The 18,080-nt window shown below is 33.4% G+C and overlaps 1 protein-coding gene across 1 annotated transcript in view; it reads left to right on the plus strand.

Annotated features, from left to right (window-relative positions):
- Positions 1-311: 311 nt before the first annotated feature.
- The window catches only part of DNAH8 (dynein axonemal heavy chain 8), a 113,875-nt gene continuing 96,106 nt past the window's right edge, over positions 312-18,080 (plus strand). The window contains exons 1-14 of the mRNA XM_062490336.1: positions 312-497; positions 1,122-1,256; positions 3,510-3,594; positions 4,438-4,586; positions 5,839-6,028; positions 6,391-6,554; positions 7,525-7,701; positions 8,047-8,160; positions 10,629-10,736; positions 12,983-13,084; positions 14,344-14,490; positions 15,413-15,610; positions 16,133-16,209; positions 16,655-16,754. Of these exons, the coding sequence (XP_062346320.1) occupies positions 312-497; positions 1,122-1,256; positions 3,510-3,594; positions 4,438-4,586; positions 5,839-6,028; positions 6,391-6,554; positions 7,525-7,701; positions 8,047-8,160; positions 10,629-10,736; positions 12,983-13,084; positions 14,344-14,490; positions 15,413-15,610; positions 16,133-16,209; positions 16,655-16,754 (1,932 nt within the window). The remainder of the gene's footprint in view (positions 498-1,121; positions 1,257-3,509; positions 3,595-4,437; positions 4,587-5,838; positions 6,029-6,390; positions 6,555-7,524; positions 7,702-8,046; positions 8,161-10,628; positions 10,737-12,982; positions 13,085-14,343; positions 14,491-15,412; positions 15,611-16,132; positions 16,210-16,654; positions 16,755-18,080) is intronic.

Below are 18,080 nucleotides of genomic sequence, written 5' to 3' on the forward strand. Positions count from 1 at the left end.
TAATCAGATATGCACTGAAATGATTTCTATTTTTAAGCATATTTGTTATATAGAGAGACATTCAATCCACAAAAGACACATATATGAAAAATTGTTTTTAAAACATGTCTCAATTTTCATCTTGACATTTTTAACCTATCATAAAAATGTATATAAATACCTGGCATTTTTAGAACTGGAAGAGGACTTGATGAGATTAATTTATAGACCTGGAAAGTCAGTTTTGCGATGCTCCTGCCTTCTTGAAAAGGTATGCTTGAAATATCTGGATTGTTATGAACATAATCTCTTTTCATATTTCAGATTTCAGAATGGCGGGAGTACAAAAAAATACTAAAAAAGGTTCAGCCACTGGAGAAGATTTAGCCAGATCTTCTCAAACTGTTCAACGATTAGTGAGCCTTTCCTCTTCATCTCGTTCTTTTGGAAGTCAAAGTTTGACTAAGTTTTACCGCTCTAGTGGAGTTCCAAGCGTGCAAAGTTACAAAGCAAGAAAGGTTATAAGTTTCTGATTATTTCCTCAGATTATTAAATTCAGTTTATCTTAATAATTAGTTTAATTTTAAAATGTATTTATTTTGTTTTTGTTTAGACTCAGTTATTTTACTAAATTACTTCTGCCAGAAATTGAGTCTTTTTTTTTTTCACGTTTATAATATTTTAAACTTTTCAAGTAATAGAGGTTGGAAGCAGGAGATAGTAACTGAATAATTTACATTGAAGCAAAGCTGTACTCAGTTTAGTTCCTGCAAATGTTTACCCACCCTAGATGCTTTATTTTGAATGAATGTTTTAACCTTTCTGTATTAATTTAATAAATTAAAATTTTGATCATGAACAAGGAAACCATTTGATGTCACATAAAAATCTTAAAATCTAACTGTACTGTTCTTAATGTTTGTTTTTGCTTGACATATCCTCAGATTTGACTTCACATCTTACAATGACATATTAATTTGTTCTTCTGTTAGCCTCTGAAAATTTAGGTATTTTTAAATATTAGGGTGTTTTGCAGCTGTAAATACAAGATAGTAGATTTCAGCATTAGTTGCAAGTTAGGTAGCAGGTCATCGTGATTAATTTGTGAATTATTAGCTTGAAAGTCTTGTTTAATATTTTAGATTCAATATGAAAAAGCAAGAGAAGATCGAAGAGCAAAAATTAATGCTTCATATAAATACATATTTGAAGTTCTCAGTGCCAGGGTAGGCTTAGACTTACCAACTGTGGAGGAAATGATATTGGATGTCCCTTCGGTGAGTCTGTTCTGTATGCCTGTTGATTTAAATTATTAGTTTCAGTATGTAGAAGATTACCCCTTTGATAGGAAGTGTTATCCATCATTTTGGTTGTTTCTGCCAGAGAATGTGTTTACTAAGACACACAGTCAGTCTAAAAGGATACCTGACTAAATCTTTCCACTAAGTTTCCTGGAAGATTGCAAATATCCCCCAGCTTTTTGATTGTGGCTTTTTCATCTTTCTTACCTCAAGGAAAATATCAATACTTCTGTTACTTTGACTGAAGGGTTTCTTTTCACTTCTACCAGTTCCAAACAGTTTAATCCATCTCAGACTGACTTTATTATGTTCTAATTATGTTTACTTTTGTTTGTTAGGCAAGTTCTCACTGACATTTTGAAGATTCTGCAAAAATCTGTAACTTAAGGGAGCATTTTGAAAATTAGCATGTTGTTAGTAGTAAGAAGGAAGATTAATTTAAATGCACCATTCAAATACTATGAAAATGTCTGAAAGACTCACTAAGCAACATCAGTTTTGAGTACTTTATTTATGTTTGGATGCTTAAAAGATTGGGTTAAGTGGGTTCCTAGAGTGTACAGATCTCAAACCTGTGGAACCTCTGAAAGCTTTAATTATTTTTGTGTGTTTAGTGTTGTCTTTCATGATATTTTGAAGTGATTAAACAAGCAGGAGGAAACAGTTAAACTGTACTTTTGTAGATTATCAAAACTCAATATGGCTGTTTTGAGAAGATATGACTCTACTTCTCTGAGAAGGAATTATTTGACATTGTTGTTATTTTACTGTTGTTGCATCTGATTGATGTTATTTTTGTCTGTTAAGAGAGATTTGACTTAGCATTTAAAACTCAGCCAGATAGTATCTTCTTTGATAAAACAAATTAATTCTTAGAACTTCAGTTCTACGGTTACAAGCCAAATTTAGCCTTAATCCAAATTTGTTTGGGTTTTGTTTGTTTATTGATATTTTTATATCATAAAATGTACTTTGCCTCACTGGGGTTTGTTTCCTGCTTACACAATATAGAGGTGTGCTAAGTATTGTCCATTTTGTACATTTGCTAAAAGATACAAAGTTTTAAATCATTCTGATTTCATGTGAAACTGGTGTTCTGCACCAAGTTTGATTAGTCCCAACACTAGAGAAAGTGAGAAATTTTGGGTTCTTGAGTTTTTTGTTTTTTTTTTTTTTTAATTTGGTTTTGGTTTAGGTTTTTCTGTTTATTTTTGTTTGGGTTTGGTTGGGTTGGATGTTTTGGGTTTTTTTTTTTTGGCTATCACCAGGACCATCTGAAAAATTTTTGTGGTTGAATATTTTCCTGCTCCCAGTTTTAGTTTATTTATAAATGGTTTATGCTGTTTGGGCTGCATCAACATTGTTCCTCAAGGAATTGTCTTTTAATAAATTCCCATAAACATATGTCTTTGATATCCATGGGTTAGTTTTTGCCCTTCAAAGTGTTAGCCTGCATATATATTTATACAGTGGGTGTGAGGACTACATGGACTTGAAAGCAGCAGCTCTTTGCAGATTCAGTAGCTGTTGGGACAGATCACAAATTCTTATCTTCTGTGTAGAATCATACAAGCCCTGAAGTTACTGTTTGTCCTCCTCTTCCTTACAAGCTGTAATGCTTCTTGTATTAGTGAATTTTTTCCCGCTTTCTTTCTGTGCTTTCAGCACTTTAACAATTTTTTCTTTCACTGTTTTTGGGGTGGGTTTTTTAATGTTTTTTTTCTCTGTTTTAACTTTGTTATTCACTAGTGCTGTTAACAATAGTGAAATGCACTTCTAGGGCTGGCTTGCTTTTGCTTCTTTTATTTTCATGAAATGTTGTCTTCTCACAAGAGTGGCTTTAAATTCCGTCCACCTGGATGTCACTCGCTTTCCTGTCACTGTTCTGATTCAGCTTTATTATTTGTTTATTTTGGGGAAAAAACCTATGCTCATAAGAAATACACCTCAGCTAGAAGTGTATTCTTTGTCCCTGGGCAGGTGATGCATCTCCACACATGCTTGCTAAACTTCTGACTTTTGTTTTTTTTTTTTTTATGAGGAGGAAACAGATCTCACTGCCATGGCTGAGTCCTTCAGTTGGACACTTCCTATCTTCTCACAATATTTGAGGATAAACCTTGCATGCCAACAAAACCTTAAACAGTAGCATGGTCAAATTAGTTTTGTGCAACTTAAAGGCACATTAAAATATTCTTAGTGACACGTATTCACTCTTTGATTTAACAGTTCGACGCCTTTGATTCCTTTTTTGCCAAGGGAGGAAGAAAATCATTGATAATTTTCTATCAAGAAGCAAATGCACGAGGAGTAGGTAAATGTTTAGCAATAATAATACAGGCACATGTGAAAGTACATTCTTTTGTCCATTTTGTTTGGGATTTCTCAGAATAAAATCTGCTTTTGCCTGTTCAGGATTTTGCAGCCATTTGCTCTGAAGGCTACAAATTCATATTTTAAATGCTTGCTTCAAATCAAATTGTTTAAGAAAAAAAAATCTCAATTTTAGCCATTCCTGGAAGAAAGACTATAAATTGTTATCCTGAAATAGTAAACTGGTGGTGGACTTTTTCATGCATGCGTTTTGCTTGCAATTCATTAGAAAGGGCTTTCATAAAACCCGTCTCTGATCTTGTATTTATTATAAATACTTGAAATTTTTCAGGTTTCACATGCGTGGTAGAGAATTAGAATGTAATGTCTGAAATCCTTAATGATTCACTAATTACTGCGAATATTTTTCTGTTACTTATTTATATTGAGCTATCAAATTGGATAGGAATATATCCACAGAGGACCCGAAGCCATGTCATTGTCTCTACTTTCTCACTTAGACCTGACATCTTTTTGGTAGGATAAATGAAAACCATGTACCTTAGTCACCAGCAAATTGTTTCAGAACTATGTGCCTGAGCAAATTCCCTTTTCAGTGCATTACAATGCACCCAAATAGGTTTGCAACAGACACATTACATGTAGGTGTAGTTTTCTAATAGTGTGATTAATTACAGCTACAAATTATTCTGGGTTTTTTTTCTCTGACAAAAGAAGAAAATGAGTGATTTATATGTTCAGTTTTATTTCCTTATATTGATTTTAAGCATTTTATAATACCCTCATTTTAAGAAAGAGTCAGATCTATGAAATTCCTTTTCAGAGTGTGGTCGGGTAATTCCAAATGTTGAAAAAGGAAGTAAAATTTGGCAATTTTATTTGGAGAGGACTCCAGACAAGACCATAGGACTGTGCTTATATTTTGTTCGCTATAAGAATGACACGTCCATAAATGAAAAGACTATACATGAGGTACTCTCTCAAATGTTTTAAAAACTAAAAGCTTTAAAAACAGCTATTCTTTTGTTTCATTATTTTTTTCACTGTTGTCATGTAACTGAAGTTACTGGTAATTGCTTTGCTCTCCATTTTGGGTAAACAACAAATAGCTGTATTGCTTCAGCAAATACTTGTGAATTTAGTGTCTTACAGGATTCCTGTTAAATAAATAAATATTGATTTCTCATTCTCCTTGATATTTTTCAAGAGGTTAAAGCTGCTATGTGGATTTTAATTGTGTTCAAAATCTCTGAACTACAAGGAAACACTGAGAAGACTTTATTGCAAATAAAGGAGATAAAAAGTTTACTTGTACCTTTCTGGTTTAGTGTTGTGATGAATAAAATACAAAATACACATTTATCCTGTGCAAATTATGTGCCATGCGATTTTCTGCTTTACATGACAAATTCTTATATAAGTGTGGGTTTCATTATTGATCATAGCTACATGTGTTAGTATTTGGGCAGTGCTTAAAGGACTGTAGATTGATAACTAGTAGTTTTATAGATGTATCTTGTAATTAGTATTATTTCAAGTTCTTCAGACAGAAAATCCATTATTAGTTTGCATGCTTTATATTTCATATTAAAGTATTCCATTCCTTTTGAAAGCTAAGAAGATGAAAGAGGAAAGACATTATTAGAAAATACAAGGTCTGTCTTTATCAGGGGCCCCAGTGTTGGTCATAAATATTACTTTTCCATCAGATACCTTCCCAATTAATTTCAAATGCTGAAGGGATAAGGAATATTTGAAATAGTCAGACATTATAAAGTTTTGTTTTGGAGATTAAGAAAAAATTTAACTTGATTCAAAGTAATATATTTTTAGTCAGTTAATTGCTTTTAAAATAATTTCAGATAAGGACATTCAAAGAGTTTTTTGCTGCTTGCAATTCATGAATTAGTACCCAATTGTGGGTGAGGACATTTTTCTATAATTTAAAATTTTCCAAACTGTGTGATAGATAAATAACTGATGTAATAGTGGCATAACCAGACAGCTTTTAAAAACTGTATTACTAAATAATTATTGACTTCCCTTTTTTATTAAAAGTACTATCTTACGGGCATAGTGTAGGTGTCTTATGTAATGATCTTCTCTCCTTAAATTAACATTTTGTTTGGCAGGTTGGAGTGTTTTTATAAAAATATATTGAACTTATAATACTGTTTCTAGTGTAAATTACTGCTTTGATAACATTAATATTTTTGTACTGCAGGAAATTTCCTTTGGTGTTTTGGATGCCACTGATGGACTGCTACCTGGTGTTAAAGATATAATAGAAAAGGTTTTTCTCACTGCTATCCTTGAAACAAGTAATTGGGGTAATTTAGGTCAGTCCAAAGAGGATACAAAAGACAAGCAAAATTTTGTGGAAACAATTAAGAAGTACATTTCATTTTTAAGAGGTAAGCATTGCATTTAGGAAACAAACTATGGGAATTCTGCTTAAGGATTTCTATTTAAAGGCGGTAGTACATAGATAAGGAACTTTTCTGATTCTGCCATGAAAAAAAATAAAATTACAAATTACTTGCATAATATATACATGGGTGAATTATTTTCTTAAGAAAATAGTGGCACGTTACTTTTAAGGGATATCGCTGCATTTAAAATTAGATATTTTTGCTTTATGTGAGTGTAGGAAATTGCTATTATATTTAAACAACACTGGCTGCAGTTATATATTTTAAAATTTAAATTGCTTTGTCTGGTGGAAATCTGTTTTAAAGTCTTAATTGTTTCTATATTGTAATTGCCCCTTTCTCAGGTGCTGCAGCATGCATTGAAGGAACAGTTGAGTTGAAAAAAGTAGATGACATTAATTTTTCTGAACTCCAGACCTTTGATAAAATAACTGCAGCTGCTGACAATTATGACACAGTTCACCAGCTAGAGGAAGTACTTATGATATGGTATAAACAAATTGAACATGTAAGTTTGTGTAACATAAATTCAGCATGCATATGGATAAATATTTATAAATTGTAAGACTTGCCTGAAGTTAGCGAAAGGCTTCAGCTGCATCTCCACCCAAATTAAGAGAAGTGCTCTGCTTCTATGCACAAGTGCAGTTAAGTAGATAGTTCTTATGCCTAGGAATTTATAGTCTAGCAAGAAAAAGAGTTAATATACAAATAGTAAGAAGAGAATGGAGAGTTGCAGGACTAATAACACTGAGGACCATGTGTGTATATAGAGCACATCTAACTGTACATTACCTGTTAGATTTATACTGCCACTTGTGGTGGGAAATACTGATCTTAGAAAAGTCAGTCTTAGATCAGACCCAGAAGGGCATTTTTTATCCTGTGCAAGTTTTGCATGGTAAGGTCTCGGTTATCCAAGACATTAGCGTCTAAGAATTCCATGAAAAAGAGAGAATCCTTCATCAAAATATGAATCTGTGTAGGCAGGGATATATTCTTACATGGTATACTATATTTAGTGTGTTTAGCTCACAAGATTAAAAATGTAAAAGACATGTAAAAATTGCTGACTGCACATTTATCGACATACAAATTGATAAATTTTTGACTGATATCTAATATTTTCATTAGCCTAGTTATTGAAGTTCCGGACAAATGAAATTACACTTGGTGCATTTCAGTCCATAGATTCTGGTTAAAGACTTATCTGTATATGCTGATATTCACCCAGGCTATCACAGCACTCGAACACATATATTAATTGCCTTAATTTCAGTTTAAGAATATGATTAAGTGCAATTCATACTTAGAAAGCTTTTCTAAATGTGAAATATTTTCGTGTGTCAGTAACTGCAAGCTTGTTCTTTTTTAAGTTAGTTTTCTCAGGAGTGTTTCTTCTCCATAATGACTTGTCTATTCACTGTAGTAGACATTTGATTTTTTTTTTTTTTTTTTTTTTTTCAATTGGGTTGCAGGTTCTGATTGAGAGCAAACAGCTAAGGAGAGAAGCTAAGGATTCAGGTCCACTGATGGAACTGGAGAACTGGAAATACACGTCTGCTAAATTAAACTTTATTATCGAACAAATCAAAGGACAAAACTGTAAAGCTGTTATTAATGTTCTGAAAGTTGCACACTCTAAAATACTAAAGGTAATTTTTAATGCGTTTTTTTTACTATGAGGGTTATTGTTAGTTTGTTTGGTTTTTTATTTCATGTAAGAGAGATTTGCCGAGGAGAACTAAAAGAGGAAAATTTAGATCTGTTGCTGGTATGCTGAATGTATCCAGACAAAGAACAAGACATTTCAGGGATACAGCCAAAAATTAATATCAAATACATTGTGTGTAATAAATACAATAAATTAACTTTTATTGCCTGCTTTGACAGTGCCTCTTAAAAATTAATTTACTAAAGTTTACTTCTGGCAAGTGAGTTCAAGTTAAAGAAATAGTTCACTATGTATGAAGTTTTCCATGGTACTCTTTTCCCACTAGACATGGCAAGAGTTAGATGGCAAAATCACAGATGCAGCAAATGAATCAAAGGATAATGTGAAATACCTAAGCACACTTGAAAAAGTTTGTCAGCCGCTGTATACCACTGATGTTGTAAGTATGCTTTTCCCCATTCTTTATGCATAGTTTAGGTATTTACATAGATATTCCAGGGCTAAATAATTTTTCTCTTCCTTATATTTACTAAAATGTAATTTTTTCTAATTTACATTTCTAATTTTCCTGATTTTTTCTAAAATCTTGTCAAGCTAAATGTTGAAGCATTGTTTTATTATATATTTAATAAAATATAGTATTTTGAAATACGTATTTAGTAAATAATTAATAATAATATTAATCTGATGGTATCATTTTAAAAGCAATGAAACCAGCTACATATCTTATAATACAAAAATCTCCAAATATGTCTTCCCCTGAAAATTCCATATGTGTCAATGATCACATAACTGTAACCAAAGTACCAAAATGTCAGTTATATACAAAATAATGAAACCTTATGAGGTCCTAAATGGGAAAATATTTTTTTTAAATATAGAATACAGTATTACCTGCTTCTATTTGCAGAAGTACCTGCTAGTGAGGATTTAGACAATTGGTTTCCCAGGTGCACCATTCAGTGCTAGTTCAAGATATTAGTTATTTGTTATAATAACTATGAATTTTGTAACAGGTGTATCTTCCTAAAGATTGTTTCAGAATAGGATGAAAGGAGTAAATACCCTAGAAATTTAGTACTCATTTTCCTTTGTTTTTGAGTCCTTCATATTTTGGTCCTATACATCTCCAGCCCTCTCTCAGAAAGTGCTGCATTTCTTTTGAATCTCTGGCAGCTTAGGATCCTACTACAAAGTTGTAACTGAGGGCAGGCAAAAGGACTTTGATAATATTTGACATAGAGCTCATATTGCATGGAATAGTATGAGAGGCAAGTTACGATAAGCAGTGTCACCAAGCTGTTTATCTTCAGCTCTTCAAGGCGTCACTAGAGGGTGCCAGGTACCAGGCCATAGTGATGAACTACTTCATAGGTGTTATGAAGATAAATTTATTTGTATCATAAACAAAGAAAGACATTAATGGGTGCAAATCCTCTGAAGAGTTCATAATTTTACTAATACAGGATAATTAGAGTTGTTTAGTCTGGAACAATTTGGATATATGTGATATTCTGTTTAATCGTGTTCCTGAGATCAAGTTAATTTAGGTAGGATTTTCCTTGATATTCAGCTTAAAAGCAATGATTTCCAAGCTAAAGATATCATGGTTTAAGCAGAACTTCATTCAGTGTAGAGCTGAATTTTGTATCTGGTATGGACAGCTCTTTTATATATTAGTGAATGAGGAATGGCATACATGTGGATTTATGATGATATTTTGTATGTGCATAAAATACAGCATTTAGTGTATGCAGTACCACACAGTGCCTTTTGTGCTGAAGAAGGTTAATATATGCAAATTTGGACTGAACATTTAACTCAAGGCTTTGAATCAGAGAATTTTCTACACAATGCAGTATTCATGGTTTTTTTTGTTTGTTTTTTTGTTTTTTTTTTTTTTTTTTTGTTTTTTGTTTGTTTGTTTGTTTTGGTCAGGAATTGAAAAAGAAAGCCTATAGACTCAGAATCACGTGATTCCATTTCAGGGATGGTTTTGGTGATGAACAATATAGGCGCAGATGTTTGCTTGTATACTATATAGCATTTATTTCACACTCTTGCTAAATGCTAATGCCTTCCATGTCTATTCACAGTATGTGTTTGAGTTTACAACTCAAAGTTAATTACAGGAGACTGGCTTCTCCATTGAGGGGTGACAGCTAAAATTACTTTCTTGGTGTTCTGAATTGCAACTTTGACAAGTCCCTGATAATGTTAATGAATTAAAATGTTTTACCTTTTCTGTTGTTTTTGGTTTTTTCCCTGCCCCCCCCCCTCCCTCCCAACAAAATACTTTGGAAGTGTTAGAGCTATGAGTACTTGTAATGCCACAGTATGATTTTAACAATGTGAACATTGATTTCACAAAATATGTGAAAGATTTAGATGTTTGATATGATGCTTCAAGGCATTTGTTAATGAAACTAACATTGTGATAATTATTTAGTGAGTTTTCTGAAGTGTCTGAATGAAACACTTTATGTAAAGATTGTTGTCTCAATGAAACTACATTAGCAGCCTTACCTGAAGGAAAGCAAAAACAACTATCACAGACAGTTGCTGTCAGAAAAATACTTCCTATTGCACCAAAATTGCAACTTTTACATTTTGAATCAGTGTTCAGTTTCATTCATCAAAATTGGGTATTACAGTCATTTTATCATGTAATACCTTTAATCTGATTTTTTAGCCAATGATCAAACGTAGCCATTTATTGTTCTTGTTAGTTGATGCTGGAAATGTTTTTGAGCATGGTTAGTCTTTTTTCATAAGAAAACTTTTGGTAAGATTTTAAAGACTGATTCATGTGATTTTGAGAAATATATAGTTTAGAAGCTGTTAATGGAATGGAAATATAGTTGCTAAGAATAGGAAGTAATTTTTTTCTTGAAACTCTGCTTTGAGGTATTAATGACACAGGGAATACCGAAGTTGATGAAGACGGTACAAATGATTCACCGTGTTTCAAAATACTACAATACTTCTGAGAAAATTACATCATTGCTTATGAAGGTAATTATATTAAACAAAATAATAATTATCAAAATTGTGTGACATTTCAGAAGAAAAATTAATTTTGTTTAAACCAGTAGAACATTTGTTTAAAAACGTTTGTAAATATTGGAGTTCTGCATGGGAAAGGAAGAGAACTCTGTTGATCATGATAGGCTTAAACTTGGATTATAGACTTTACTTCTGAAAAAATGTTGTTTATTCTTGGTTCATCACTGTTAATTTTTTAATATTCTTGATTCATCTTCTGATCTGAATTAACCTGATCAGTTGTTTGCTAAATCGCAGAATCCACAAAGACTCTTTTATTCTCAGCCTTGAAGACCTGATGACAGGTGGCCACCAATCTGACTAGGCTGTTCCTCCAAAAAGTGTGAAAGATAAAAGGTTCCTGTTTTCTGAAGCAATTCCTACTTGAAAGTTAATTGAATTTCAGATCGTAAACTTTCCTTCCTTAAAGAGAAAATGAAGACTGGCTATGTGTTTATACCAATGTATTTTGCAGAATCCAGGTATTCACTGCATGCAAAGATGGTTTGTATAGTGGTTTTATGGCAAAGAAATCCTTCATAACTAAACCATTGCAGTAAGCATTCAGGAGAAATTCAAAGTAGACCCTCATTACACAGACACATATTTTTTGTTTCCTTACACCATGGGGTTCAGCATAAAATTTTGTCACATTTCAAGTTGAACTAGGATACTAAGAAGTATGTACCTTTTTGAATCTGTATCTATTCATAGCTGTGGCTCTTTTCTATATATCATGTTATGTATATATCACCTGTCATATAATGGCTCTTTGTAGGTTTGTGTAATGACTCTTACTACTGTCTGTTATTTAATGTTCTAAGGCAGTGACTGTTTCACTACAGAGGCTAATAATAACAAACTTGTTACGTGAAGCTATGCATAGAATAGCAAGGAAAAATCTGTATTTTAATCCAGTGATTTAAGGTCCCTATTTACTCTTTACAGTTAATGATCATTAGAAGTGACACTGGAGGTCCTATATCCAACTTCCTCAATAATTTTCTTAAAGTTTGGGGCTGCCTTTGGTATGGCAGTTTCCAGTCTTTTTTTTAGTTTGAGGTACTTCAGACCTGCTTTACAGTACTCTCATGTCAGTGTTGCCTTTTTCCCAGCCTGGAAATGAAACTGGAGATAATTTTAGTAAGGAGGTAACATACAAGAGGATCTTTAATGAAGGCCTTCAGAGGCAGTTGTGGAAAGATGTCCACAAATTCTCACCCCTACAAGGATGAGTACACATTTATAGGTTTTAGGAAATTAGCATAATTGATAAAAAGCACCAATTAGGAGGACAAGTGGTGATGCAATTTCCCCCCGAGTCAAGCTCCTTCTTTGGAGACCCCTTCTCAGCACTAGCTGTGCTTTGACCATGAGAATGTTTCTTCAATAGTTGTTCTCAGCCTTGGTAATTAGGAAGAACCAAGATAGCACAGGGGCCTTGTACACCTGGGGGTTAGAGCTCTGGAATTTGTTTTGACTTTCTGCTTAGGGAAAGGCCATGGAAAAGTCATGGAAAAACCAGCTACTAATACAATAGCTGACAGAGTTATAAATATATCTGTGAAGAATACAGAGAACATATTAAAGAAAAAAGGCAAAACCCAAACGGCATCATCAGGAGAATTGTTTTGAATTGTTCATATTATTTAATAGACAAAAAAAGTGTCTACCTGTAGTCTTCTCAGTGGTATGTCTTCTATATCTGCACATACTCATCTCTTTCTGTTATTACTGACTTTGAATTGTTGTGGTTTAGAAGTAGAAGAATGTTTTTTCCTTTTTAGTAGCCACAGGATATCAAGGTGAAACCATACTGCTAGGATACAAAATTCTTTAATCTCAGTCTTTAAATAAGTGCTGCAAATGTAAAGACAACAGTGTAAGTGAAGAATAGTTGGAATTCAAGAAAATCCTTTTGTTCTTGAATTTTGATTGATGACATTCTGTGTTTATGTATTGCTGAACTTACAGGACTTAAAAATATGTCCTGGGACTTACGTATACTTCTGTGAGTGTTCTCAGAGTTTTTATAGGATGTTTGTTGTATATATTTGGTGTATCTTTTAGGCACTATTATTTCCACAAGTGAAATTTATTCCAAATCTGATAGTATTAACATGTGTATATGAGAATTTTATTAGATTTTGTGAAACAGGCAAGTTTTCTGTTAAGCTTATAATTACTGTTAAACTTTTTTCATTTGTCTGCCCTAGGTTACAAACCAAATGGTCACAACATGTAAAGCATACATTACAGATGCTGGCTTGAATCGAGTCTGGGATCAGGAGACACCAATAGTCATTGGAAAAATCAATGTTTGTATTTTGGTATTTTATTATTTACATGTCAAACCTATTGATTTCCTATTGATACCATGAGGGAGTCCATACATATCAAGTGTTTCACAGCTCTTGGCTTTTTTATTTCATGATGCTTTGAATGCTTTCCCAATTCTTAGCCAATGGCATTGTTGAAATTACAATAGCTTCATCATTATCAGTGTGGTCTGTCACTGACCTTGGAATTGGCATCTTTGCCTCATGTGCAACCAAGGAATTCCACACTTTTCCATCTTGAGGAAGAGGGGCTAGGGATATAGCTCTCATATGATACCATCTTCCTCTACCATGGAAAATCTAGTATTTGAATAGGCCCTGACTTTGTTAGAGTAGTTCCTTTCCATACAGGATTTCCTTGGTATACCATGAAAGGTCAGTGTTAAGATATTCTTCCTCTTCTTCATCTGATGATGACCTATTAAGAACAAACTAAGTGAATGCAATATGCTGTGGCAAAATATATGCAGCTGTGGGATTACTGATTACCAATGTTAACTTCATTTCCATCTTCTCCTTTTCGAGACCTCAGTTACTGAGTTCCTATCTTCCCCAAAAGGCATAGAATACAGGGGAAGAATCACTTCCCTAGTCCTGATAGAGGCCACGATGCCACTAGCTTTCTTGGCCATGTGAGCACACTGCTGGCTTGTGTTCAGTCTGCCATCAACAAGTACCCCCAGGTCCCTTTCTGCCTGGCCTCTGTCCAGCCACTGTATCCCCAGCCTGTAGTGCTGCAGGGGTTTGTTGTGGCCAAAGTGCAGGACACAGCACTTGGTCTTGTTAGACATCAAATTGTTAGATTCAGCCCATTTATCCAGCCTGTCCATGTCCCTCTGCATAGCTCTCCTGTGTTCCAGCAGATCAACGCTGACACCCACATCTGCAAATTGGCAGATGGTGGACTCAATCCCCTTATTCACATCATCAGTGAAGATATTAAATAAGACTGGGCCCAACACTGATCCCTGGGAACACCAGTAATGACTGGCTGCTAACTGGATGCAAGACTGTTCACCACCACCCTCTGGTTCACTGTGCTGTACTACTGAGTGTTTGTTCATATGTTGCAAACACTTTGTTCAGATACTGAAAGAAAAGCACTTTGTTTAAGTTGTTGCCTGTAACCAGATTAAGTGAAAACTAATGGCTTTGGAATGTCAATAGGTTTGATTACTCTAGACACCCACTCATAAGCATAGCATAATGAATATGGTATTTATTCCTTCACTTTTTAGGAATGCATATGTCTCTTGAAAGAATATCAGAAATGCTTCCGTGACTCTAAGCAAGAGACTTTGGCAAGTCTAGGAGAGAAGGCTTTGGAAGTATCAGAAGTGTACATTTTTGGAAAATCTGAAGCTTTTTGTAAGAGATTAGAGAAAGTGAGTATATTGGGTGCTGTTATTATTGGTAAAGAAGCCTCTCTCCAAAGAACAGTTTACAAAGAACAAAGGAAGTGTATGCTTGCCAACATACATTCTCTTAATCATCCTTTAAAGGAGTCTGTAACTCTCTGTTGGGAGAATTTAGGCACTTCCACAGCATAAGTCATCCTAATGCTTGATGCTCTTACCTCACAATTGTCTTTTTAACGTGTCAATTTGTCTCTTTCAGTGTGGAGAGAAATAATCTGATTGATCTAGGCTTAGATCATTATTTTGAGAAGTTAAATTATGTTAGAAATGGCACACTTTTGCTTTTTTTGAATGACATTAAAAACTCATGTTTACTGCCAAACACAAATCTTCGGATGATTCTGCTGCTTCATGTCATCTTAACATTTAGCCTTGTAATGTAGTGAAGGGATTTTAAACTAACATTCTTGAGTGGAAAAGGTAGTAGGTGCTTCTTGGTACAGAATAAGGTCAGACAAAGGATGATATTCTTCTCAAGGTAGGGATTCTGTGAGTCTTTGATGTACTTCATCACCCAATATACATACTAATCTGTAGGGTTGTGGTTTTTTATCCTTTGAGATAGGTTTTCGTCATCAGTATGTACATGCCATGTTTTAACTCCATTTCCATATTGTCCTATTGGATCTAGCAGTAAAACATAAAAAAGCCCTTCTTTATCATTAAGAAAAACAAAGATTATTTTATTTTGTGTTGTGCTGAGAACTGATGTTAAAAACTGAATTAAACATACTTCAAGTATTGAAGCTACTTGACTCAGAAACAACACATATGTGAATGCAGTAGCTAGAGGAATGGCTGTTGATTATTTTATTTTGCTCAGGTTTTAATTTACAGAGGAAACAACAAAAAATTAATTATGAGCATGAATATAACATCTTTATTTCAGATAATGCAGATGATAGCCATAGAAGAGAATTTTAATGCACTGACTCGGTGTGCAGTTGAAGGTATAGATCTTATGGCAGTGAAATTCAAAAATATCTACCACATTTTTCAAAAGAAACCATATGACAACCTTGATCCACAAGTAACAGAATTTGATGTGGATTTTGTGAAATTTATGTCAGAAGTTGAACGTTTAGAGGTAAGTAATATTACAAATTATTATAACTTACTTGGGAAAGAATCTATCGAACTGATCATCAACGAGACTTTGGATTGTGAACAGGCTACATTGTTCTTCTAAACAGCATGGGCTTTGTGTTTGTCTGGAAGGAGGCTTTTTTTCATCCCTTCTCCTTCTTTCAAAGGAAGGTGTAAAATACATCAAACAGTGCTCATGGATGATTTTCACTCTGCCACCAAAATGACAAAGATTGAGACCTGAGAGAATGAACTATGTGCAAATCGTTTATTAGCCTGAAGAAATGTGGTCAGATTTTGGGCAGAACTAAGTTGCAACTAATTCATTTCATAGAATTATATGACATTTTAGAGATTATTTGACTGAAACTAGCTATTTATTAATTATATTAGGCATGGCCTGATGAAGGCTGGTATTTTGTGCTTTAAGTGGTGACAATTTCAAATGCTACTATGTTAAGAAAATATTGTCAAGATACTATTATCTGACCTGAAAAACCTTGCTGAATTATGTATCCTTTAGACACAGCTACAGACTTTTATGCGTACCTGTTTTCAGAAAATTGTGTCTTCACAGAATTCACTTCAATTACTTCAAAGGTATTGGCAACTATATTTTAAAATATTTTTAAATAACTTGAAATTGCTGATTAGAATAATTGAAACAGCAAATTTTAGAACAAAGGGTCTAATTGAGAATTTTTCTTTACTGATATTCTGAACCACATAATCATGATAAAATATATATTTTATCTTTCTTATGGTAATCAATATATTCTGTTTTGTAATTTCATTGGAATATATTTATACACAAGAGGATACTAAAATAAAAGATTAAAAGCTTAAAACCTACTAAGGAACAACAACCAAATACCCATCAAGGCAGAAATTTTAAACATCCTCAAAGCAAAAAAGTTTTCCAGATTCAAAAGAATTTCCTAGATTTTTTGCTTATTTCACTTTATGCAATGTAAATATACTCCCAAATAAATTAAAACTGTTATTATTTTAGAAATGTCATTTTGGGCACTAATTTTTAATACAGGTTTCAAAATCTGAATATGCCATGCCTTCAAGAAGAAACAGCACATACAATTGGTTGTATTCTTCAACATTATGTAGCAGAACTTGAAGCTACCAAAAAGGTATTTAATTTCCTTTTGATAAGTTGTAAACATCGTGTTAAAATAGAAGCAAACCTTTTAATAGGAATAATTTTTTATTTATTCTATTTCACTAGTTTAGCCCCATTCTCAATTTTTCCTACTTCTGTTTTCCTGTTACAGAAAACAGGCCTTACTGGGTGGGCAACACAGTAGGCACAACCACACTTGAAGACAAATTTATCATCACAATTTTACTTTATAAGCCAAAATATTTTCTGTTATTCCTCCATCAATTAAATTTAAAGAAGCCTGTTCTTACCTGGCTGTGTACATTGCTTGCATGTACCTTTTGGATTTTTTTATTAAACGAGGCTTCCACAGTTAATTTGTATTTATAAGTAGTTATTATCAAATGCTGTGGCAACATAAAATGCATATAAAATATAGATGAATTGCATTTATGTTCATTATTTATGTGCATTATGTTCGTTGTAGTCATTTTGTGCTGTGCCCTGACTTAAGTATAAATAAGAATCAAGTTCTGGCAACTGCTCATATCACTTGACTGTAAACTTTTATTTTGTCTGTAAAATATACCTCTGCATCAGAACTAGATGCCCAAACTCTTTCTACTGAAGAAAGAAATAAAGGACTCACTAGAGTGAGTTAATCTGATTAATTTTATGTAGTGTCCTGGAGATTTAAATAATTCCCTTCAAATTATATTTTTTCTTCAATGAGTATAAAGGAAATCTGGAAAACCAGACTGTTGAAACATATATTTTTTGAGATGTTTGCACAAGGAGTCAATATCTATAAACTTTGCACTTATTAGAAAACTTTTCCTCCAAACAGTGACTTAAAACTGTAGCCTAGCAAAGCTGCTCTGAACCACACTTTTCAGTATCCTTTCTCTACCTACACAGTGTATATAACAATTTCTGATCCCCTAATTACTGGCTTAACTAGCTGAACAGATTTTCAGCAGCATTGCTTGCTTAAAAAAAATCACGTGCCCATCCTTAGCTGTATTTTCCCAAGCTAAAATAAAATAGGTACATTATTGAGAGGGTTTCAGCCAGGTCACCATTAAGCTACTTGGATTTCTTTGGTTGGGACTGTGCCAGAGACAAGGTAGGGCTAAGAAGACATTCTAGTTAGTGAAGAGTTGTGCCACCACAGAGTCTGTGTTTCCACAGCCTGAGCTCACATGCCTAAAATACTCCTTTCTTCTGTCAAAGAATATGTCTTGATTCTACTGACTGGTTCTAACTATTTATTAGATATTACTAGATTACCTTTTATCTTTATGAAGCAAGTTATTTCTAATAGTAAGTTGCTCCTACTACAATGCTGGTTCTAAAC

The sequence above is a fragment of the Cinclus cinclus genome, chromosome 3 (assembly GCF_963662255.1).
Source record: "Cinclus cinclus chromosome 3, bCinCin1.1, whole genome shotgun sequence".
NCBI classification, from domain to species: domain Eukaryota; kingdom Metazoa; phylum Chordata; class Aves; order Passeriformes; family Cinclidae; genus Cinclus; species Cinclus cinclus.